A 26,121-nucleotide genomic window follows, 5' to 3' on the forward strand; every position below is an offset into this window, starting at 1 on the left:
AATGACCCCATTGCTCTTAAATGCTTGCTTTGGTACCTTCTCTGCAGCTTTCTTTAAGAGTCAGCAACTGGAAGAGGACTCCAGACATGTGCAAAACATGGTGGTGCCTCTTCCAGCTACTTCAAGAAAAGACTGAAAAGAGTGCAGTTCCAGAAAGGAAGAAATATCAAATTAAGAAAAACCAGTTATATCACAAATATCTGTGTAATAATATCAGCAGCAATAAGGACATGGGTTTGCCGTGGGTTTTTTCCCCAACTCCCCAGCCAAAGTTGCATTTTTGGTATTCCCTAGTACTCTCCTGTTCAAGCACTAATGAGGTCCAATAGTGCTTAACTTTGTAGCCCAAATAGCCACATCCTATTATTATAGCGCTCTCTCTCTCATGCAAAAAATAATTCTAAAATTGTTATTTCTAATTATTGTCATTTCATTCAATTTGATTTTTAAAACTAAAACAATAACTGTTCTTAACTTACACTGTCTCCTCTTGCTCCAGGCTGTCCAGGCTCACCAGGTTCTCCTCTAGGGCCTTCTCTACCCTTTAACCATGAAGAGAAGAAAGAAGAGTTCACTTAGTGTTGACCTGCCTATATCATCCCAGTCATTGTTTGGTGCTCACCATCTAGGTCTGTAATCATGTTCATAACAGTAAAGTGGAAAGGAAGTGATTTAAAGTCATTTAACTCTAAGCTGGGTTGCAGCATTTGTGTCTGATGCCCCTTGAGGTAGATCAATTGGCATTAATCAGTCTCTCTGTGTAGATAATGCATTTATTTATCATATAATCATTAATTCACAGGACTGCAAAAAGTTTGAAGCTTGCTGACAATACTATATAGCAGTTTTCCCCTCTTTCAGGTACATTGACACTGTATATAGGAGAATCACCAGCAATAAATTCTGGGAGTTGTGATCTCAAGAGATCTGGGAAGTGACAAATTAGGGAAAGCTGCAAGAGATTATAGTGCCCCCTGCTCATAAATGCATTCAACATAGAATTTAGTTTACCCTTCGTCCTGAGTGGCCCTTTTGTCCATGTGATCCAGGAACTCCTTGTTCTCCCTAGACCCCAAAAGAAAAAGGACAATAATTCAATAACCTTATGAAACCTGTTTCTTAAAGATCTAGATTAGAGATTATCTCCAATCTTTCAGAAGACACCTGGAAAGCTTTTGTGAGTCTAATCCTTTTACGAAGTATTCATTAGATTGTAACATTTAAACAGATGATCCATTTTGTGACTTAATTCAATTCTGCATTTATTCAGAAGCTATATGCATCTTTAAATCATCTACATAAAAATGGGCTCATCAAAATGTGCTGGCCTAGAAACCAAGAAACTGAGTTCTAATCCTGTTTTAAGTATGAAAGCCACTAGGGTGACTTTGGGTCAGTAACATTCTCACAATCCAACCCATGTCACAAGGTTGTTTTTATGGGGAAAATAGGAGAAGAAAGGAATACTATGTGTGTTCACTTCCTTGAGTTATTTATAAAACATATATGTAAGCATGTATGTACGTATGTATATGGAGGATAAAAATATATTGAATAAATACCTCCTGTCCATAAATACCATCAATCCCGGGATTACCAGCTTCACCCTGTTGGAGGAAATATAAGTATGAAATTCTTTGTTATTTTTGCAGCATCAAATAAGAAGCCTTCCATACATGACACATTTTTTTATCTCCCGTCCTCTGAATATAGCTTATGTATCCTCAAAGGCCTGATAAACCAGCACTGACATATACATAACGTTAGATACAACCAAATAGTTCTGATGAGGTATAATAATAATAATGGTATAATAATAATAATAACCATCAGTATTGACAAATTCATTATCAGTCAGTTGCAAAATGGAGCTTTACTTGGAACAGTATGCATAGCATCATCAAACATCAATATCTGCTTATCCCAGATCCTTGGGAAGGACTTGATAGACAAGCAAAAATGCCAAATCCAGTCTGAATATCTGGCTGATTATGTGACAAACCATAAATAATAATATACTGATAAAGAAAAAAATAAAACCCCTACTCAAATTAAGTCACTTTCACCTAATAATTCTGGGCCACTTTGAGAGCATGACTGGACTTTCATGGTCCCATGACTTCATCACTGTATTTGAAAGCTTTGCTCTCCCATTTTCTCCTAGACTAGTCTTTCAAGAGTAATGTAGCTGGATGATTCTGTAACTCCCACTCATATGAACAATTTCATATGACATATAATATGAAAGACATGAAAGAGAAAGAGATGTTATAATCAAGTACCTTTTTTCCCCCACTCACATGCAGCAAGAGGTAAAGACATTTTGTTTCTCAGGACGTGAGGTGGAAGTGTAATTTTGTTTGTTCCTTGTTCTCAGCATTGCAAGGTCAGCAGAAGTGGAAAAAAAAGATAAAGCTTTCCCCTATCCAGTCCTATTCAACTCTAGGAGATGTTTCTTAGTCAAGGGAGCCAGCATTGTCTTCGGCCGACATGTCTACTGTATATGCCAAGGTGCAAGGAACGCTGTTACCTTTCCACCCAAGTGATACCTTTATTTGTTTGCATTTGCATGCTTTTAAACTGCTAGATAGGCAGGAGGTGGGAAAGAACAGGAGCTCATCCCATCACATGATACTTGGGTCTCAAACTGCTAACCTTCTAGTGATAAGCCCAACATCTTAACTGCTAGGCCACCACACCCCATACAGCAGAAGTGAAAAGAATGACAAGCCATCTTTAGACTGATTTTGAAAGATGATGAGATAAAAATAGTGAAGCTGTGGAGGTGCCCTTATACAGTGCCTTAGTCTGCAAAAATCCATACCTACCAACTACAAGATAGTAATAATAATCAAAATAAATCTTCCAGTCGTATCTTTTGAAGAAAGCGTTTTATTTCTCTATTTTAAAAATTTGCCTACCTTTTTTCCACTATATCCTCTTACTCCCTGAAACATAGAAGAAACTGGGTGTTACACAGAAGAAATTCAGAAGTCCTGAAACAAATTTCCAAATATAGAGTATTTTTCTGAACAAGAAATACTAGATAATCAGAAATTCAAATTAGCATTCAGGTAATGGGATTAGCAAATTTTTTTTCTATACTGCCTTATAGTATAGTGATACTTCAAATGCTCATTCCCAGCAATTGTTCACCTCACCATTAGGAACTCAGCAGCTTCTTTCTCGTTTTTTATTATTCAGAGAAGCACAGAAAGCAATGCATTTCTTACCACTCATAAGATTCCTACTGACTTTTAATCTGATGTTCTTATGTGCAAAAGTGCTTTGCCCTCCCCCATTCATTGTGTTCAAAGTCCTGTGAACAAGCATATTTGTTGGGTGAAAAAAAAAATCTCCAACTCTTGTTTTGATAGGAGCCAGCAACTCTAGCTGGCAAATTAGAACAGTTGAGCTACGTGCAAACTTTGTATCTTGTTATATTCTGTTTGTTGTTGCTGCTACTGCTGGTGTTCAATTTTCCTTTTTTGAGAGGAGATTATTTTTCTCATCTTCTCAGGGACATCTTCCTTTTGGTAAATACAAATATAATTTACTGGATAAAAATGCACACATTATAACATGGGAGTACATAGGGTGCGGTCAAATTGTTTTGAAGGCAGCCACAACAATGCAATTCAACCTCCACTTTTTCTTTTCTTTTTTTTATGTACATCACATAAGCAGAGTGTCAAACACATCATTGTGGCCACCATCTGGATTTACAGACACCCGTGCATTCTCATTTCTTGAAGTGGAAGAGAACTATGAAATCATTTTTCAAAATGAAACGAGCACACATTGGAACCACACCAAGATGGTAAGAAATGAAATAATATGAAGTGTAATGTCACAAGAACACCTAAGGTGATCCTCTTGGAAAATGGTTTCAAGACTTGCCTTGGGACCTCTAGCCCCAGAGCATCCAACTTCTCCTTGCGTTCCATTAGAACCCATCAGACCACGATTTCCCTAAAGCAAAATAAAAAAGTGAAAAATTGGAAAACCTATCCTTTGAATATGCCCAATGCCTTGGATACATTTGCCTTCTCTTTGAAGGATATATGGTTAATGTCTCTAATTAGAATTTCTGAAAATTGCTGAGTTGTCTCCTGACTACATGCTGTGAAATGCAGACTTTGCTGAATCAGACCTAACAATAATAACTAAATAATGTAAGATTAACTTATGAAATAGACATACCAAAAACTAATTCTTTAATACTATAGATATATTTAGATTGTGAACCTGTTCTTCAAATTTGAGCTTACTGCACATGCTTGTTAAGAAGCACATACAGACACCTGAATGAACACACATCCTGATGAATGAAGAAATGAAGCAATCTTTTTCAGAGGTATAGTTCAGATGTACAGATTGCTAGCATTTCATCTTCTTCTCCATCACCTAAGTTTTATATTATATTCTCCTTATAATAAGCTTTGTTTGATCAGTGATCATAAGTAATCTACAACTAAGGCATTGAGTAAGATCTGCTGTATTATTTAAACCCTCTTCCATATGACTGACACATTCCATCTTATAAATGCCTGTCATAGAACTATTTGTCTGTCTATGTGCCTCTGCGCCTCCCTCCCTCCCTCTCTCCCTCCCTCCCTCCCTCCCTCCCTCCCTCCCTCCCTCTCTCTCTCTCTCTCTCTCTCTCTCTCTCTCTCTTAGAATGTTACAGAAATAGGAGTTAATGTAGATTGCTAGGGATAACTCCAGGTGGTCTTATCTTAAGTGACCACAATGTATTCTTTGAATAAGACTGCTTGGTGTGTTACTTACAATTCCTCCTTCTTCACCAGGATGGCCTGAATAGCCAACAAAGCCTGTCTTTCCCTGAAAGATAACAAGAAGGACAAAGTCAAACTTAATTCAGTATAGTGTTGCATCTTATTGATAGCAGAGCTCTTTCTTCTGCACTTCAGCAAACAGGATACTTTGCTATCAGTAAATTATTATACCCAAACTGTATGTTCTTATTTTGAAATGTATAATAATTCCTTAATTAAAGTCTATTGACCAAACTCAGCAAGACTAAAGAACATTCTTTCAGACATTTCATCACCCAACTAGATAACATCATCTGTGCTAGAAGGAAGTAGAGCCATTTTATATAAACAAAGAGCAAACCTCATTCCCTTTCATTACTCAATTAGATAGCACTGATAATGTTACCAGTTGAGTAATGAAATGTCTGCAAGAAAATAAGAGAGCATTAGGGATTCCACAGTTCAATCCAAATATTTTCTAATGGTGAGGCTAAAGAACAGTCAGGATTCAAAGCACATAGGGCCACATTTGAACAATATGTTATGCCAAAAGCAAATAAACTGTTACATGGCTTAGTGTTCATATACAAACTAGTGTCAAAGAGATACCATTAAAAGATATTTGTGATTCTTATTTATTTTATCCATCCAAATATCTAAATATATCCAAATCAATTGTTCCTACCCAAGGATTCAAGAAGACATCATAACATGTCTATTGTCCCAATAGGGCAATCTTTTACAAAATTAATGATGCAAAGAGAAGTAAAAAAAAATTAAAAGTGCAAAATATTTTGTGAATCATTTAACACTGCACCAAGACCTCTAATTATACCCATCATGACAATCTACTTTTTCTTGCATCATCTTTCAATCTTTATTTGTAAATTACAATATTCTGTTATTTTCTTCAGGTTTTTTAATCAATTAAATTGTCTCCTGATATCATCATATCAGTGAACCAAGGGGGTCATTTCTATAAGTAATATAATATACTATATTACTAATTCTGATATATTGTGTGTGCCTATTTGAATTTTCATTTCATTTTGCAATTTTGGGGGGGATAGGACATAGTGATTCTTGCATATAGCAAAGACTAATTTTCTACATTAATTTCAATGAACATTTTTGCAACCCTGTCGTGATATTGTTTTTATTCTGTTTAAGTGACTTTGCTAGTCACTGATGACTTGATCTACATTTTCCTCTTCAATGTTATATAATTCTTTTCCTGTCTTTCTACTTTTTTCTGTGTTCATTTCACCCAAAGATTCACTCTTGACAATATCCACATTTGTTTCTCCTACATCCAATATTCCTCATAATTATACACCCTTCACTAATTCTCTCATTCTTTCAACGTAAAATATTAAATCAGTTGTATTAAATCCTTCCATTTGAATCATGATGATGGTGGTGGTGGTGGTAGTGGAGATGATGTCATCCATTAATCATGTGCAATTCTTGGTGATCCTATGGGCCAAGTCTCTCCACATCTTCTGATCTTGTACTACATCTTTGAATTGTTCTATGCTCTGTCAGCTTTGATGGTGTCCAGCTAATGGTGTTTTTTGGCAGGCTGGTTTCATTTTACTACTTACATACAATTGTAATTGTTTTCTCCAGTGAATTCCCCCACATGACATGGCCAAACTAAGTGAGACATTTGAAATATACAGATCCTTTCCTAAGCATATACAGTAGTCCCCATTTTCATTCAATCTTAGGCCTCTGAGTGGACTAATTATTTATCTCATTTCCAATCTCTGACCTTATACTCTCTCAGAATATTTCTTCCCCCAGATCACATTGATTCAGAATGATTCACAATGTTTTTCAAAACTCATACCTGATTCATCCAGATTTGCTATTCACTCTAGCACAGTAGTTCTCAACGTTTGTGTGACGGCGACCCTGTCACACAAACGTTCCGCGCATGCGCAGTGCGCATGCGTGGCGGCACCCCCATGCGCGGCGTGCATGCGTGGTGCCCCCCTGCGTGGCACACATGTGCGGGGGTGCCCCCATGCGTGGCACGCATGCGCAGCACCGCCCCCTGAGGGGAGAAAATGGCGGATCGCCTTCTTTGGCGACCCCCGAAAAATGGTCGATCGACCCCAAATGGGGTCGCGACCCATAGGTTGAGAACCGCTGCTCTAGCATTTGAAGTCCTGAGCATTAAGAGTATGGTAAGATAAACTTCTCCAGTCAGATTGCCCTTGATATCTCCTGAACTATTATTCCCAGAATAATAAGTAATATGGCTACAAAGAATGCTTTGAAGAAAATCTGAGTCTAGTAGAGCATGGGTAGAAGATCATCTACCCATGGGAATTCTGGGAATTGAAGTCCATAATTCATAAAGGGGCCGTTGTTCTCTACTCCTGCTATAGATCATGCAATCTTAGTTTCTCTTATGTTCTTTATTAGCGGAAAGGGAGGAAAGCTAAAAACATGAGGGATCAGAAAATTCATCATTACCTGGTACAATCATTACATGAGACATCACACACAATTTTATAATTTTTGCTGCAGTTGTTAAGCAAATCATTCATGGTCATTGTTGAGTCCTCAGCGAATGGCAATAACGTCATGAAGCCTTTGGTAGTTTCAGGAGCCTCTTTATTGTTGTTCAGTAGCCCCGTTACAACGCCGAGGCACACAAGCCTCTCTGCTTCTCTTAAAGGCAATCCCGGGCCAAACGGCAACATTTGGCGCGCTTCGCACTTCATGCATGCGCATGAGTGCCGGCGACAGCCAGTCTGGTCCCGGGCAGCTTGCAACTGCCCGGGACTGTTGCAACGTCCCGAGCCTGCCTTTGCAGGCTCAGGACACAACACCCCTTCCCCCCCAGCTAAAACTACAACTACATGAATAGTTACATGCGACCTCAATACGAGCGTGGGAGCCACACTAGCTCCTTGATACCAAACTGTACTTTTGGGCTTCATTTCCCAGTGTTCCTTATTTCCAACCTTTCACAGGAATACACTCTTACTGTTTCTGCTTTGCCAGCAGAATTACAAAATCTTCAAGATATTTAGGAGATCTTTTAGCTCTCTGTGATCTCCGAATTCCCAGAGAACCTCCAAGCACATCTTGTCTGGGGGGGTGCTATGTGTTCGCCCCCTTTCTTTGACCCTGGTGGTCCCCATGGACTGTGCCCCGTTGCCTGGCCTGCTTGCTTGCCCACCGGGCTTGTCAGGCCAGGACTTTTTCTCTCCATAACCTGGTTGACCTGCCTAGTTGCAAGCTCTCTGCCCTTCTAGAAGGCTGCCACTGTTGGGCGACTCTGTAGAACCTCCCAGGTCTACCTTAGACCTATCATGAGGCTGCCTTCCTCCACTCCCCAGTTCCATAGCAGGGCTGTCTGGGATCTCAGTATTGTCCCAAAACTCAGTTGCCCCCTCTGTTATGCCAGAGGTGTCCGAATTGGGATTCGGCCCTCCGACCACCTCCCTATGTGAATGCCCCTTCCTGGGAACAGTGGCAGTGTTGGGCCAACTCGAAGAATTGTGTGCCAGCTCTCTTGCAATGTGTGAGTTATTAGGATGGTCCCGGGTATTCTCCCTGACTGGAGTGCTAAATGGTGCTGATGTGTAATGATTATGCCCCCGGGGTGACTCCCTGGCTGGAGTAGGCACTGGTGCCTGTGTTCTAGCTGGTTCCCATGAATTCCTGTTCGGAGCACTCGCGGAATCTTGAAATAGGCCATCAGTGGCCTCTCTGTTGGTGTCTGACTGCTGCCCACATCCTTCCATTTGCCCATAGAGGTCCCCCTCCCCCCCTGGAAAAGACCCAGGAGTCTCTGAGGGTGAGTCCATTCTCGTACGCAGCTGGTCGATATGCCGTCGCAGGATACGACCGTCATCCAGGGAAACTTCATAAGACAAGGGACCTGTAACCTTGCATACTATAGCAGGGACCCACAAGTGACCTGGCCCGTAATTACGGGTCCATACTGGGGCACCCACTAGCAATTGCCTTGGTGCCCTGGGTTGTGTAAACTTAGAAGGCAGTCTGTCCGGATGCAACTGGTCAAGCTTAGTAGTCAGTTTGTGCCCCCAGCGAAGTTCAGCCGGACTTCTCTCAGTAGAAGTTGAAGGTGTGGTGCGGTAAGCAAATAGAAAGTCTGCCAACTTGTGATGCCAGTCCCCATATGTCAGTCTCCTTAAAGCATCCTTGGTGATGCGGACCATCTGTTCAGCCATACTGTTGGTGGAAGGGTGGAATGGTGCAGAGGTGGCATGACGAATCATGTTGGCCTGTAAGAAAGCTTGGAATTCGGAAGAAGTGAATTGAGGGCCATTGTCAGACACCAAAACATCCGGAAGCCCATGTGCAGCAAAAATCCCCCTCAGTACTTGAATAGTCTTTGCAGTGGTGGTGAAAGAGACAGGTACAACCTCAAGCCATTTTGAATGGCTATCATCCAGGACCAAGAAGAATTGACCCTGAAAGGGCCCAGCGTAATCGATGTGCACCCTAGACCCTGGAGACTGTATTTCCTCCCATCTATGCACAGGAGCCTGAGGCATTTCTGGGCGTGAGCGCTGACAAAGGTGGCATGCGTGCACCTTAGCTTCAATTTCCTTATCTAACCCAGGCCACCACAAATGGCTGCGCGCAAGCGCCTTCATGCGTACAATGCCAGATGACCCTCGTGAAGGGAACCTAAGACCCTAGACCTCATTGAGGTAGGAATGACAACTCTGCTGCCCCACAGCAGACAACCCTGGAAAGTGGATAACTCGTTCCTCTTAAGCCAGAAACTCTGAAACTCAGCGCCAGGACAACTCTCTGGCCATCCAGACAAAACCCAAGATAAGACACGGGAGAGTGTGAGATCTGTGGCAGATTCAGCAGCCACATCCCTGGCATTTAACGGTGACTCAGGCAATGCCTGAATTGAAAGGATGTTGATGGCAGGGGCAGGATCAGCCTCTACTACTTGCAGGGGTAATCTACTGAGGCCATCAGCATGGCCCATTTCTTTCCCAGGTTTGTGAATTAGAGAAAAATCATAGGCTGACAGAAAGATTGACCATCGCATCATTCTGGGGGAGATGATATGGGGAGTTTGTTTGTTTGTGGTAAACAGCCCCAACAAAGGCTTATGGTCAGTAAAGACCGTGAAATGTCTGCCATACAAAAAATCATGGAATTTTTTAATTCCAGCAACAACAGCTAAAGCCTCCCTGTCTATCTGGGCGTAGTTTCGCTCAGCAGAAGACAAGGTTCTGGAGTAATATACAACAGGAACCTGAGTTCCATCCGGCCTAAGGTGGCTGAGTACTGCTCCCACCCCATAAGGAGAAGCATCACAAGCGATGCACACAGGAAGAGTTTCATTAAAATGAGCAAGCACATTGTTAGATGTAAGGCCTTAACCTCATTGAAGCTTGCTTCATGTGTTTGTGACCACTGCCACACTGCCTGTTTGTCCAGAAGCCTATGAAGTGGTTCAGCTACATTAGCCTTGTTAGGAATGAATGAATTATAGAAATTCAAAAGGCCCAGAAAAGCTTGTAGTTCAGCCTTGGACTTAGGCCTAGGAGCATGCATGATAGCCTTCAATTTGGACTCAGCAGGATGAATCCCATTGGCATCAATTTTGAATCCCAGAAAATCTGTAGAAGGCACCCCAATTTTACATTTGTCCTTCTTGAGTTTGAGGCCCGTTTTCCGGAACCGCAGCAGAACAGCCCTCAATCTCTCAGCTAAATTTTGAGTGGAATCTCCAGCAATTAAGACATCATCAAAATAGGGGCAAACCCCTGGTATACCTCTCAGTGTATTTTCCATTATGCTTTGGAAAATTCCAGGAGCCACATTTACTCCAAACTGTAGCCTTTTTACTTTGAATGCCCCCCCTGTGTGTTACAATGGTTTGTGCTACAGCACAGCTTCATCAACAGGCAACTGTTGATAAGCCTGAGCTAGGTCAAGCTTTGCAAAAACACGCCCCCCTTGAGGGAGGCCAGAATATGACTGACTACAGGTACAGGATAGGCATGTTGTTGCAATGCCTTATTTAGAGTGCATTTGTAATCTGCACAGATGTGAATGTCCCCATTAGCCTTAAGAGGCGTGACTATGGGGGTCTCCCAAGGACTGGAATCAACAGGTTCTAAGACTCCTTGCTGAATCAATTTGTCCAATTCAGCATCAATTTTCCCTTTTAAAGCAAAAGGAACCCTTCTTGCCTTTACTCTGATAGGAGTGACAGTGGGGTCTAGTTTTAAGGACACAGGGGGCCCTTTGTATGTGCCCAGCTGTGGGCTGAAAACATCTGCAAATTCTTTGCAGACTTCCTGTAGATCTACTGTTTGCAAGCTATTGAGCCCTGTAACATGTATTCCCAAGGCCTCAAACCAATCGAGTCCTATGAGACTCGTACGCTCCCCCCCCCACTATCAATACATCTAACGGACCTTCAAAATCCTTATACTGTACGTTAAGGGTGGCCTCCCCCTTAACAAGAGCCGAGGTGGTGCAGCAGTTAGAGTGCAGTACTGCAGGCCACTTTAGCTGACTGCTCACCGGCTCAAGGTTGACTCAGCCTTCCATCCTTCCGAGGTAGGTAAAATGAGGACCCAGATTGTTGGGGGCAATGTAAATATATATATATACATTGCTTACTGGTGTACACCGCTTAGAGAGTGCTTGCACTTAAAGCGGTATATAAGTCTCATAAATAAATAAATAAATAAATAAAAATAAACACACACTCTGGAGTTTTGAAAGTCTGTTAACACTATATCAGAAGGCCTAAGCTTGGCCTGAAATCCACTACCAGAACAAATCTTTCTGAATGTGTGTATGGAAATGATTGAAAGTGCAGACCCCGTATCCAGTTCCATGACCAATGGAACTCCTTGTAACTTCACCTTAAGTGACAGTTTCTTCTTGACAGGCTTGTGAGTGCCTGTCCTATAAATGCTTCTTCGTGAAGCACAGAAACCCACCCTGTTTTGGCTGGGGACACTGGTACCTTTCAGGTGCAATTCTTCTCGGGGTTGTACCTTCTGATGGCCCAGACACACAGCTGCAATGTGGCCTTGCTTTCCACATGCTCTACAGATAGCAGAGTGAAACCTGCAGTCGGTCCTCTTGTGGCGATCTCCACACCCGAAGCACTTGGGGACAGCTGAAGATTTTTCTTTGCCTTCCTTTGTTGGGTAGAGACGGTCTACTTCTTCATCAGGATCCTCTTCTGAGCTCCCTTGGACTCCCTCCTGGTGCACGGACACAGCTTCTGGAGTACTTCTGATAGGCCTCATATTCTTGATTGCCTCACCTGCTGCCTCTTCTGCAGTAACCTCTCTCAAGGCATCTTGGAATGATAAGTCTTCCTTGGCAAAAGTCTCTGTTGCAAGTCTCTGTGTCTCAGTCCACATACAAATCTGTCTCTCAGCCTTTCTTCTAAGTCTTTAAACTCACAAGGCTTAGCTGCTCTTCTCAATGCAACAATGTACTCTTTAGCTGATTCACCAGCCCGTTGATCCCTCTGTTCAAAAGTATGGCGCCAAGCAATGACAGACAACTTGGGCTGGAAATGTTCCTTTAGCAATTTCTTTAAATCTGTGTAGGTAACAGATTCAAGAGGTGCAGGTGCTGCTAGATTTTCAGCGATCTCAAATGCATCTTGACCCCAAACACACAGCAGGGTGGCGGCCTTTAAGCCATCTTCTCTCACTTGATTTACCTTGAGATAATTCTTTATTCTGGCCACATAAGACTCCGATCTTTCCGGATGCGTAACATCGAACTCGGAAAGTCTTCCTATCTTTACCATTTTCCAGTAGTACAGGAAGGGTCTATCAGCCAGCTTACCTCCAACGCTTGCTGTATTGGCAGGCAGTTGCTGAGTTTAATGCCGTTTCCTGCTGCTTCAGGACTCCAGGGTAAGCTTACAATTGTTTGAGTAAATTGTAAGGCATCCCACCTTCATCGCCAGTGTTGAGTCCTCAGCGAATGGCAATAACGTCACGAAGCCTTTGGTAGTTTCAGGAGCCTCTTTATTGTTGTTCAGTAGCCCCGTTACAACGCCGAGGCACACAAGCCTCTCTGCTTCTCTTAAAGGCAATCCCCAGACCAACCAGCAACATTTGGCGTGCTTCGCACTTCACACATTTGTGCAAGTGCCGGCGCCAGCCAGTCTGGTCCTGGGCAGCTTGCAACTGCCCGGGACTGTTGCAACGTCCCGAGCCTGCCTTTGCAGGCTCAAGACACAACAGTCATTAAGTGAGATATCATGTGACCCCAACTTGTGATCTCCTGCTGACTTCCCATTTGAATTTGCTTGTTAGAAGTAATAAATTTCCCTGTTGGAAACTAGTTGGGAAAATTGCAAAGAGGATAGCATGATTGTGGGACACTACGATTCTCATAAATGTATGATGGTTGCCATATGGTTGTAGGTGTGGGGACTAGTAGTAAGTCACTATTTTAGCACTGAAGTAACTTGGAACAACTGCTAAACAAATGATCATTAAGCAAGGACTATCTATATCAAGCAATAAATTAGCAATATCCAAATGATGATTTCAAATTTAAAAGCACATTATCATTCCATCTTGTACTACGTAAGCATTAACTATTCAAATCTTACCTTATTTCCAGGATATCCAGCAATCCCTTGAATTCCATCTTCCCCGAAACATTTGCAGCAAACTTTACAGCATTCTCGTTCTATAATAGTGTCCTTCAAAACAATAAATACAAACCGGTCATTGTTACAAAATTTTAACAGTGTTCATTAATTAAAAACTGACCTGGCTCTCCTTTTATTTTTCATTTTGCTGTGAAAAAACTTACAATGGTTCTTCTCAACATGCTTGGTAATTCAGGGTTTCCAAAATATAAAGGCTCCCGATAACTAAATCCTCTACCGAACTCAAGTTCTTGCAACATATGATATTCTGGAAAATGTTTTAATGCAACAATCCAGAATGCATTTAGTCCTGAAAAATAAAGGAAGGTTGCTGTTTGATTTTCTAAATTAGACATGTGGATATTTAAATTAGATTTACCTTTTTTTTTCAAGTCTGGGGAGAAGAGACAAAGGAGATATCTGTGTTATTCATAAAACACTCAAAACAAAATTTCCTGGATGCTTAAAGGCTCAGTTATGCTAAAGACTTTTATATTATGAAATGAATGTATTTGTATGTAAATAATAAGCAAACTAAAGCAAAATAAGGACAAGCAGCATGTTCATAAACAGTTCTCCTTTTTTTCCCTCCTTTTAGGTAAGCTGGTAAAAAGCAGGTTCTGCTTAGATCAGGAACAAGTTATTGTACAAAATAAATCACTGCTGTTCCTCTATTTTAAAACCAAGAGCTGTTGGTGTGTGAATCCTAGTTTGTTTATGAGAATTTATATGGCCACCTCAATGACTCTGGGGGGCTTACAAACAGTAAAACCCAATATACAAACATTAAAAACAATAACACAGAGAGACACATTTCCCTGGTTACTGAGGTACAATAATTTAATTTAGCTGCATGTTCACACTAGGGATAGAAAGTTATCTTGTTACAATTTTTATAGGAAAAAATTGAATTTTCGATCGTAATATTTGGATGACTCATAGTCAGAATGAAATATAGGTAACATTCATTATTCCCCAGAAGAAGAAGAAATCCAATTCCCTCTTGAAGGATTTTATATATTTTTCTTTTGCTTTCTTTCCATGTAAGAAGTACTTGGCATATTCACATCCATGTTTGGTTTTGCTCAAAGGTTGAATCCCACTTGCATGAATAATATGAGTCCAGCTAACATTATGCTCCAAGCATGCTGATGGAAATGCTTGCCTGGAGGAAAGGAAGAGTATAGCAACAGCTCATTCATCTTACCTTTGGTTTGGGGCAAGGGGTCTTATTTCCCCCTTTCACTCTACATTTTTAAAAAATACGCTTTGCACAGAGTTTTACCTTGTATTTTTCACTGCTTTTAAATATTTTCATACTGCCAACCGCGATGGGTTGTGACCTTATAGAAAGCAGTATAAAAAACTTATGGTTGTCATCATCATGACCTGGATGACTGAGAGTCTCCATGACACTTATATATAAAAAAATTAATTATAGATACTACCATGTTTTCAACATCTACTAAGAAGGGTTGTATGGCCATGGAACATATTTTGAAGATAGAATGGGGAAGAGGACTGCAAGGTAGAGGGTACACCCCAATTTTTTTTAGAATAAACTGATTCCAATAATGAAAGCAAGCCATGTGCTTTCATCTTAAAGAGGTAAAAACAAATGAGTTCACTAATTCTCTAGGATAGCAAAACTTTCTAGGTGATCTTGAATTCTTTGTCTATCAAAATGAATTGGAACAGCCAGTGGAGAAAGATTTTGGGAACTAGAATCTAAGACCTAGCAGCTCCAAGTTCTTCTTAATATGGAGTTTTATGTTTATTAATAATATTGATGTAATTAGGCTTATAATTTATATAGAATCTTCTTAATTTAATTCTCTAGCGAGCAAAATGGCTTCAGAGAATTTATTATTCTCTGCTCCAGCTGTACCTGAATTTTAGCAACTTGAATATATTCAGTCACTATCCTAAGGATGAATACTTCGATACAATAAAATCATGATTGCAGATAAGTCATGGTTGTAATTTCATCCCTGAAATGTTTTCAGACCTTAGTTTTCTGAGAAGCAAGGAAGCTGCTGGAATCAGCTGTCTCTTTAACACATGTTGAGCACATTTGGCTAAAATTAAAAAAACCCTTCAAGACAGCTGGGAAAATATAACAATTTTATATCCAATGTGTTTTGAAATGAATTCTTTTTAGAGGATATCATTTTTTACAGATAAATCAAGACAGTTGGAATCTCTTCTTTCATTACAGTTATTCAGAAACAGATTTTTCTTTAAATACTTCGTAAAAATAGCTGATTGATTTTCCACCTCTTTTTGTTCCGAGACTTCAGGACACATAAGATTTCAACATGTCTTAAAGTACCTAGACATTTTTTTCACCGATGTTTCAGAATATCATCTCCAGCAATGATTGTCCTGTATTTATTGTTAAGCACTGGAGTGTACTCCATCAATTTTTTGGCTAAAAAATTAGCTTCTAAGACAGAGTGTGTTTGATTATTTGCATTGCTACAGAATTATATTTCTCTAGCTAATATTTCAAAGAAACACATGATTTTAAAATGCTTTTTTGCAACCTCTAATAAAGTTACCCTAGGAAGTTCTGTCTTCATCCTGGAAACTATGAAAATTGCTGGTATTTATGCACCACCTCCAAGATAAAAAGACAATACTTTACAATTTAATTATAAGTAAAGAAAAAAAAGGGATAAGCAAGGCAGACTCCAAAAAATTAAAACATCTTTTTTCTTTAAAATCTATCCTGCAAATAACCAAATATTATGGTACAATAGTAAAATGCAAAGATCTTTTTTATTATCTGAATACCTTGTCCACGGAGACCATCCACTGTAGTTTTAAGAACATCTATCCTATCATCGGGTCCATCAGAAAATATGAGAAGAGCCTGTGATTGAAAAATAGCAAATGAAGACGCATATTACATTGGTGGGTTTTGCAGGAAAGCCCAGCTTAGGGCTTTGGGCACATCAAAAAGTTGTATGATAGATTTTTCAGCTGGCTGTAATATTTCATTTTCTTAAATTTGACAGAGCCTTGTAATGGACCATTACTTTTAATTAGGAAAAGTGAGAGCCATCTTTGCATACTACAGGTTACCATGAGTGACCAATTGGGAAAGTTGGTCAAAATGGTAAACATAGTAGCTGAGATAGAAGTCTTATTCTTCTTTCTATTGTATGATAACTGCCATTTTCTTATATTTTAATGCTTTCCTTGTGACCTATAATATATAAGCATGGTTTTCTTGATTCCACCTTGGTTAAGAGTAATTGTTTACTAGCAATTTTCTTCCTATCCTCCAAACAAATGAATATGCCTCCAATTCTGCCAAGAAATAAAAATATTGGCCACATTCATTTTTTTAAAAAAGGAAAATAGGTTTGACAGCCCCCTCAGATAGAATATCCTAGTGGGCATTGTGGAGTTTTGATGAGCCACAATGACTGCAAGACTATTGCCTAGCAATCCAAATGTTTTGTTAATTGTATGGTAATTGCATCACTCATCACTCTGCAGACACCTAAAAGGATGTGATAAAAACTCCCTGCCCTCCCCTGTCCAATTTGTTTGCCTTGCAAGGATTGGAATACAGCACTGTTTTCACATTAGATGAACTTTTAACTTCCTTTCCTTTATTCATTTTTTAAAAACTTCTGATTACTCCTCAGAGGATAATTTGACATGCCTGAACAAAGCAAGCAATCAATCAATCACTCAATATTCGTTGAGATGTGCTTAGGTCATTCCTGCTACATAAAACAACAGCAAAACTATTACCTTCACATTGGCAGAGTCCACAGTAATCAATCTGTCCCAGAAAGACTGCAGGAAGTCCGCTGTCAAATGAGTTTCCACAGTTGTTTGTACAGCCCAGAATTTCTGAAAGATTTCATCACTGTAACTTTCAAAACCTGAGTCAAACAAAGTTGGGCTGCTTCCTGTGTATACTTGGTACCTGAACCTGAGGTCATCTGGAGTTACTGTAGTACAACTGATGTTATTTACAATACTCATTTGTTGAATGATCTGAGGCAAGAATGCTTGTATTTTTTCCTTCAAACTGGCTGCAGATGGAGACCTCACAGGCTCAGAGATATCCACCCCTATAGAAATATCTATCTCACAATCTGTAAAAAAAAAGGGAAGGAAAATGTGCAATTATGAAAATTATCTTCATCTACAATCTTTCCATCAGGACTGAGAATAGGAGTAAAATAGTAAAAATTAAAAATAGATGTTGTAGTCAAAATATCTGGGTAATCTTCAATTAATATAATCTGGCTTGAAAGAAACCCTTGATTTATTGTTACTATTGTTATCATTACTATGAGTATATTTGTAGCTCAGGGTTGAAATGAGTGGACCTTGGTGCTCTCTGAGCTTGGTTGTTTTCCTGCAAACATTTCATTAACCAAACTATGGTTAAGTGTGTCCGTATGTTGTGAAATTAAAGAGTTTTCATTATAGTTCTGACTAATAGTTGGTGGTTGTGGTTGCAATCTGCTACTCTTGTAAGATTCATATGGATAGACATAACAATGGGTTCAACTGGGAACCTGTGACCGTCCAAGACCAAGGCAAGTCCAAAAATGCTAAAGAATTTCTGGAAGCCTGGCACTGTGACAAATTGGCCATCAATAGACACATAGACAGCATCTACATACTGTGCAAAAGAGACAATCAACAAACCAAAGAGAGAACAAAAATATCAAAGCATTTTCCCACCAGCAATCAACACCCAGATGAGCATAGTTTAACACCAGGTTTAACATCAAACCAATAATCAAGAAGTAAACAATATCCCTATTCAAACAAGCTAACAGTAAACAACCCAAACAAAAAAAAAATTCCAATAAACCCTTTTTGTTACTTGCTGAAAATATCTTAATGCTAGTATTTTAAAAAAAGAACCGGTGTTAGCCCAGTTGGAATGATGCAAAAAATAAATCAAGAATTTCCAAAGTAGTGTAGACAAGTGGCAGAATATTTTAGCTCCAATAATAATCTTGCAGGTATCAGCATAATGAGATTTTCCAGTGACTTCTGGTGGTGACGGCCGTAGCGATGGTGGCTTTCTTCAGCCGTCCGCCCTGGGATGTGTCAAAGCCAGCTGAGACAGCAACAGCTGTCTCGCGGCTTGGAACCTCTCTCCCCGGGCAAAGGGGAGGAGGTGAGCTTTCCTCAGATAGTGGTAGAGCTCCCTGAGGCCCCAAAGTTTTCTTTTTTGGTGGTCAGAGGGTGAGCTCCCACGGAGTCTGGGGTGTTCTCCACATTCCAGGATGCCTTTGCCCTGATTTTTCCAGGGCAACGCTAGACGCTGCTTCCACATCTGCGCTTAAAATGAACTTGTGAGTAAAATTTAAAGCAGACAGAGCTGACCAGGAGAGACTAAAATGGGGATTATTTTGGATTTTAACTCTGGAAAAGAACTTATCTTCTCCTTCCTTTAATTAAGAGTGGTGAAAAATGGTGCTGAGATGTTGATTCATTGAGTGAAAGGACCGGAACTTCTACTTGGAACAATGTAACAGATTTTGTATTTGTATAAATTGCAAGAATCTTCTTTTTTTCTTTTAAGGGGGCTTTTGTCTTTTTTCCCCTTCTCCTTTTTTCTTTTGGGGGGGGGTATTTGTTGATTTTATAAGATTTTAGCAGACTTTTTACAAGTGGTCTTAAAAATAAAATTGCTTCAAAGCGTCTCGGAGCTTCTGTTGCTTCTAAAGCCTCGATCTTCCCAGTAATGCAGACAGCTCAGCAAGCTAAGTCTAAGTTACCACCACCACCTCCATTGTCTCCAGCATGTATACTTAAAGATTTACAGGATGCCTTGGAAAAAAAGGCATGACAGATTAAAGAAGAGATGGAGGTTTTTATTGAAAATAAATTCATGAAATTGACAGAGGACATAGAGTTTGCGTTTCAAAAGTTTGTTGGTCACATAGATCTTCTGGATGAGCGTATTGATGATGTTGTGGAAAATTTTGAAAAACTGGAAGATCGAATTGACAAAGTGGAAAATAATGTGAAAATAATACAGGATGAAGTTACTATGTTACAATACAAAAACATGGAATTTGCTTTAAGAATAAGGGGAATGAAGGAAAATATTCAAGAGGATTTGAGACAAGTGGTGGTAAAAGATATAGCTCTTATTTTGGGGGCTGAGCCTGAAGAAATATTGAGAGAAACGGAAAAAGTTTTTAGGGTTAATTCTAGGGTTGCGAGACGTGGTTATCTATTTTTCTAGGAGATCACTTCGTAATGAAATTTTACAGGCTTTTTATAAATTTATAAAAATTATTCAAATGCAGCTCAAGATGTTATAATTTTAAAAGAAATACCTTCAAAAATTCTTAGAAAAAGAAAGGATTTTGCTTTTTTGGTTGATGAGCTCAAAAAATGCCAGGTTCGATTCAGATGGGATGTACCAGTTGGAATAGTCCTGAATTATGCCGGGATATATTATAGACTTAATACAATGTCAAAAGTGAAAGATTTTTACATTTCGGTTTTGAAGGTGGGTTCTCCATTATCTTTACGACCTGAGATAATAGAAGAAAAGTTGGAAGAGCAGCCAAGGTTGAAAGTGCTATGCTATTGGATGTGGGAGACAAACTGGCTGAACTTTTGCAGCAGTCTCTTGAGACAGATTTTTTAAAGGAACTGAGAATGACTCGTGCAGCCTATAGACGTAAATTAAAAGAACTGCAGAAAATGGATGCTGGAATAAAGAAAAGGAAATGATGAACTTTTGTAGTAGTTTTTTGAGATAGAAGATGTTTTAAAGGAATAGTGAATGATTTGTATTTAGTATGTTTTAAAGGAACAGTGAATGATTTGTGTAGTATATAGATGTAAAGTAAAAGAATAATAGAAGGTGTTGATTTAGTGGAAAAGTTTAAATATTTGGGAGTATATATATTATAAATTCTTAATTTAAAGTGAAAAATAATTATGAGATATTATGGGTAAATGTGTAAAAGAATTCAAAATTTTAATGATCTCTGTTGGTGAGAATTTTAGAAGATGAATGGTTTGTTGAAACTTTTTAAGTAGGAGGGTATTAATAGACTTTCTTAGGGGTAAAAAACAAAGAGCCAATTTTATTGAACGTAAGTTTGTTGGTTAGGTTATATCGGAGGGAAAATTTTGTGTTTATTATGGACGAATGGTTGTTTAAAAGAAATATATACCTCAGCGAGGTGAAGATGGATAAATTATATGTAGAGTAATTATGGGTTATGATATGGATTTAAAATGCATTATGCAGATTATGAATTATTTATAGTTTTTAATTTGGAAATGCTTATATTGTTAATTTTTTTCCCTTTTTTGTATTTGAGTTAAAGTATATTATCAATTTTATTATTTGTAAGTTTATTTAGAATTTGTTTGTTTATTTGTAACCCTGTAACCAGCTCTGGGAAGTGAAGGGGAAGGGGGAAGGGGTTATTTTAGGGGGGGATATGTTTAAAACTTGTATAAAACTTTTCAATAAAAAAATGAGATTTTCCAGCAATCAAGCAATTCTGGACTATGACATGGATCAGAGCAAGCCCACGTTTTTCCTTGATTTTATCATTTATCCCACTCTCCCTCCCCACGTCTCTCCCCAACATAGTTACTATGGAATAATTAAGCATATGTATGAATTTCCTTAAAATTTGGCACATTTTTTTAAAAAAATACCACAAACATTATGTCACGGAACCCAGCACAAAGGCTTATAAATGTTTTTAAAAGGTATATTCTGTTTTCCATTATGTGCTCTGAAAACAATTTAAGGGAACAAAAGAACCTTTTTTCCAAGGTTACAAAATGATCAGCTTATGATAGAGCCAAGAGGCTCTAAGCAAGCCACTAGATGCTGCTATAGCATTTTACAATTTACTATGAACAAGTTTTTATTACTTGTGGGAACTCTTTGATTTGGATAATCCCAGATGTGAACTTTTGGGCTGGAAATAAACATTTGATGTGCTAGCTATGGCTTGTTCATGCCCTGCCACCAAGAAGTTTTCTGTGATCTTTAACAATGATCCTTTTGATGTCTGTATCAGGACAGATGATATTCCAATTTGAACTTGGGTATCAGGTAATCCAGACTCTTGGATTTCTAATAAAATCTCCAAAGATATTGCCCAACATATTCCATGGGTGATTCCTTGTTGCTTCTAATAGATCATATATAACAGGGCTTTTCAACCTTTTCACCCATTGTACCACTTTTAGGATATGGCAACATCCGAGTACCACCAGTTGCCCAACAAGGTGTCAAAAACTTGATGAGAAAAAAAAAAGGAAAAAAGTGATAAAGTACAGGTAGTCCTCGACTTACAACAGTTCACTTAGTAACTGTTCGAAGTTACAATGGCACTGAAAAAAGTGCCCCCCAAGCCACAGCCAAGCAAGACACCTGCCTGCCCATCAGGTGGCGCTCTTCCTTCTGTCCGAGGTTTTCATTGTTGTGAGGTATATCTGTTGAGGATTGGCAGTGGGGGTGGGGGATGGGGGGGTGTTTGGTTTTTATTCCCCCTGTCTGCTGGGTGGTTGCAGCAGGTTTTGGTCACTACACATGACCCTGGGACACTGTGACTGTCATAAATATGAATCAGTTGTCAAGCATCTGAATGTAAATCACAAGACCCTGGAGATGTTGCAACATTCCAGCTGATTGGTGCTTCTTCAGGGCTCAGCAGAAGCACCAGAATCAGTACTGAGCTCCTGCTGGAGCCTGGCGCTGATCCTGGGGCTTTCACTGAGTCCTGACAACCCCAAAAAAGCGCCAATCAGCTGGAAAGCAGTATTGATCCTGGCGCTTCCACTGAGCCCTGACAGCCCCAAAGAAGTGCTGATCCTGGCGCTTCCACTGAGCCCTGACAGCCCTGCAGCTCCAGCCATCTCTCGCTCAGGCTTGTGCGGTGCCGCCACCGGTTCAGCTCATTCCCCTCCCCCACTATCACTTTTCTAGGATGGTCGCGTACCACCTGCCAAGTGCCAATGTATCACAGGTGGTACCCATACCACTGGTTGAAAAGCCCTGATATATAACATGCCTCACACCGCCTATATAATAATGTTCAGATAAATAGGAGGAAAAGATACCCTTAATTTTAAAACTTTCCAACTTCAAAAAGCAGCCCTTTCTGGAATGCCTGTCAGTTCTAAATTTCTTTGGGTCCACTCAAAAACTCCTCACCCTTTCCTTTCTTTGTGGGCCATAAATATCTTGTCCTGGATAGCGAAGTTAAAGTTCTCAGAACACCATTATGGAAGCTCAAGTTTGTCAATTTGAATGATGAGAGCAGATAATTGAGACAACATCTGCTTCTAATATCATGGATTCCATGCAAAGATTAGTTCATAAATATATTTTCTCATTAGATACATGCTAAGAATGAATAGTTCCCATATACTACAAAAAGAAATGAAAAACACAGCATCAATAGATAAAGACCATTTAGACTGATCAGAAGTGGCTTATAATTATTTTTAATATTTAAAAAAAATATATTCAAAAGGGTGAGGCAGGTGGTAAGCAACCAAATTTCCTACTCTTAGGATTTATTTATTATTTGTTTATTAAATTTTTACTCCACCCAACTCACTTAGATAACTATTATTACTGTTGTTTTTTATAAATTTTATTTACATCTGTCATATTTATCTACATGCTTTTCCCTCATTGTAAAAATAGCAATAACTTAATACTAGCCACACTAAGGAGAGTTATGTGTGAGAATCGCATCATTCTACATCTCAGAGTTATCAAGTTGCAGCTTATCTGCAATCCCATATAAATAAATAGGAAAAAACTGTTATCTGTGAAGCAAACATTGCTTTTATTTTGTGTATCTGCCTATTCTTTGTCTTCTAGTACTGACCACTTTAGAGCTTTATCTTGATTCGTCAGACTTTGATTTTGGATTAACATTTTTTGCTTTCCAGAAATATATTTGGGGTGAGACTGATCTACTAAATTATTCTTACAGCTATGACTGAGTAGATTAGAATTGGAATTTGTGAATTTTATAAATCAGTACCTTGGTCCTCAATGACTTCCAAAGGTTCTGTCTTCAGAAATATATTCCATCACTGACATTCTAGTTTTAGAGATTTCATGCTAATTTTAGCCTGAATGAACTGATCTGGTTTTAACTGCAATATTTAATATTTAACTCTTATTAAGTCATCTCTATAGAGACAAGGCTATAATTCATCTATAACTATAGAATCAATCTAATACAAGAAATTCTGTATCACTAAAACTAACTGTACCTCTAGCGATAATACTGGATCCAAAGAAGTGTGATATATACATACAGATATGCATACCCAACACACTGATTACTATAGTGAAGCAAGTGAAACACATCTGTCTTATCTGATTTTAATGACAACTTATCAACCTTCATCTAGTATATTATTATATTCAAATTCTGATTTAAGATTATTCATTGCCTCATAAGGTTTTGATATAAAAAGGTAAAGCTCGAGGACATCTACATATTAGTGATACTTTTATCTCCATCTCTGAATAATTTCTCCAGGGTTGTTTCATGTAGATATAGAACAGCATATATTAAATTAAAAATTGAGTCTCATGAAATCCATAATATAACTACAGTAATTTCTTAATTGTATTTTAAATTTGTCATCACAGTAGGATAGTGTAGAGCTGTGGAGGCTCAATGGCTTACTCACCTCACCCTCTGCCCACCTAACAGTTTGAAAGCATGTTCTATGTGAGTAGATAAATAGGTACCACTTCATTGGGGGGGGAGGAACAAGTTGGTACTCTGTTCAGGCAGTCAGATTCCTGCTGGCTCTGAACCTTCCTATTTGTGGCACCTCTTTATGAGGTGGCTCCAGGGAAGGGAAGGGGCCTAAGATGACACTGCAGTAAGAGCCATTCATCTTTCTTTCTACTGCGAATCCAGCTCATCCTACTTTATTGCACTTTGGGAAGCATGGAAGCATGTCCTACAACAGACCTGGTAAATTGGTAGCCAAACTACTATTCTGCACTAGCATTGTGGTCTCCTGGCTAATGTAACAACAGCAAATGAGAAGGGAGAAGAAGGAAAAAGAAGGGAGAAGAAGAAGGAGGAGGAGGAGATTGATAACATTGATTTCCTGTTATCATTTTTGTGTTCTTTTAAATTACTATAATCTAATTCCCTCAATACCAAATGCATTCAGTATTTCTTAAATTTCCTCTTGGATTCTCTTCACACTATTGCAGCCTATTTTTTCTCTTTTGATAGATAAATATCCTTCTTAACTGAAGCAAAGCAATTACTTAAAAAGAAATATTAAAAACTATCTCATCTTTTAAATAAAATTAAACACTCTGAGGTGGAAAAAATAAGATGGATATGTATAGAGTTTTAAAAATGCTGAGACTTACCTGGAGTGGGTTTATCACCAGGATTACAAATCTCTTTGACAATCTTCCTTGTATCACTTTGCAGTTGTTCAAAGTCCTCCAACACATACACTCTGCTAGGAAAGCCAGCAATTTTTTGGAGCTCAAAAGAAATTGAAGTCCCAATGCCTATTACAAAGATTTGGACGCCATCTTTTCTTAGAACAATGGCTGCATCCTCCACTTTGTCATCAGAGCGCCCGTCTGTGATGACAATCAAATACTGCACCACCCCATTATATTGTCGGCCACCATTCGCAGATTCAAAAAAGCTCCTGACAAATTTCAACCCTGCACCTGTGAAAGTGTGACCTTTTAACTGAGCAATTGCATCGATCTTCTTTTTAATGGCATTATTATTAAAAAATTCATTGAGATAAAATTCTTTCTGAGGATCTGTGCTGTACTGAGCCACCCCAATCCGGACTTTGTCCTTTGCAATGATAAAGCTGTCAACTACTTCTTTCATGAATGTCTTCATAGTAGAAAAGTTCTGTTTTGAAATGCTGTCTGAGCCATCAATCAGAAACACAAGATCTGCCTCTCCAGTACCACAAGCTGCAGAAAGAAAAATCCATTTGATTGTGAGTAACTCTCAACACACCTAAGGTAATATTCTGAATACACTTCTAGGAAATAGGTTCTATTGAGCTCAGTGACACTTACTTCTATAATACTAAAATTATTATTGGGTAATAATTCCACACAAATCAATAGATTTTCATTCCAGAAAACGAATTCAAATTTGGTTTTATATAGAATATTTTGTATTTTTGCAAAATTAACAAATAACGTTTTAGCACTGAAAATACCACAGGTAATTCTCAGCTTATGACAATTCATTTAACAATGATTCAGAGTTACAACAGCATTGAAAAAATGACTTGTTCTGCAAGATCATATGATTGTGATTTGGTGCTTGGCAATTAGCTCACATTTCCAACATTTGCAGCATCCTGCAGTCATGTGATCACTATTTACAACCTTTTCAGCCAACTTCTAACAAGCAACAATCACTTAACAGTTGCATGATTCACTTACTGACCATGTGATTTGTTTAACTACCAGAGTCATAATGACTACAAAATTGATTCTGGTCATGGGTTGCCTTGTTCAATGAGCGCATCTATTAGTGACCAAAATTCCAATTGTGGTTGAAAGCTGAGGACTATCTGTACCACATAACCTAACGTAACATAACATAACGGTAATATCTTACAGATGGCCATGCTCAACAGATCTGTTAAAAAAGGATATGTTATTTC

At 38.9% G+C, this 26,121-nt stretch overlaps 1 protein-coding gene across 3 annotated transcripts in view; it reads right to left on the reverse strand.

The window, feature by feature from the left end:
- Positions 1-26,121, reverse strand: part of LOC120304996 (collagen alpha-6(VI) chain-like) — a 93,595-nt gene that overhangs the window by 42,084 nt on the left and 25,390 nt on the right. For all 3 annotated transcript variants that reach the window (XM_039336240.1, XM_039336238.1, XM_039336239.1), the window contains 11 exons: positions 24,839-25,414; positions 17,206-17,555; positions 16,234-16,312; positions 13,602-13,747; positions 13,396-13,488; positions 4,792-4,845; positions 3,901-3,972; positions 2,922-2,948; positions 1,563-1,607; positions 1,012-1,065; positions 480-542 (listed from right to left, as the gene is read on the reverse strand). In XM_039336240.1, the coding sequence (XP_039192174.1) occupies positions 480-542; positions 1,012-1,065; positions 1,563-1,607; positions 2,922-2,948; positions 3,901-3,972; positions 4,792-4,845; positions 13,396-13,488; positions 13,602-13,747; positions 16,234-16,312; positions 17,206-17,555; positions 24,839-25,414 (1,559 nt within the window). The remainder of the gene's footprint in view (positions 1-479; positions 543-1,011; positions 1,066-1,562; positions 1,608-2,921; positions 2,949-3,900; positions 3,973-4,791; positions 4,846-13,395; positions 13,489-13,601; positions 13,748-16,233; positions 16,313-17,205; positions 17,556-24,838; positions 25,415-26,121) is intronic.

This window comes from Crotalus tigris, unplaced genomic scaffold, assembly GCF_016545835.1.
Source record: "Crotalus tigris isolate CLP2741 ecotype Arizona unplaced genomic scaffold, ASM1654583v1 scf7180000017666.27876245, whole genome shotgun sequence".
Taxonomy (NCBI): domain Eukaryota; kingdom Metazoa; phylum Chordata; class Lepidosauria; order Squamata; family Viperidae; genus Crotalus; species Crotalus tigris.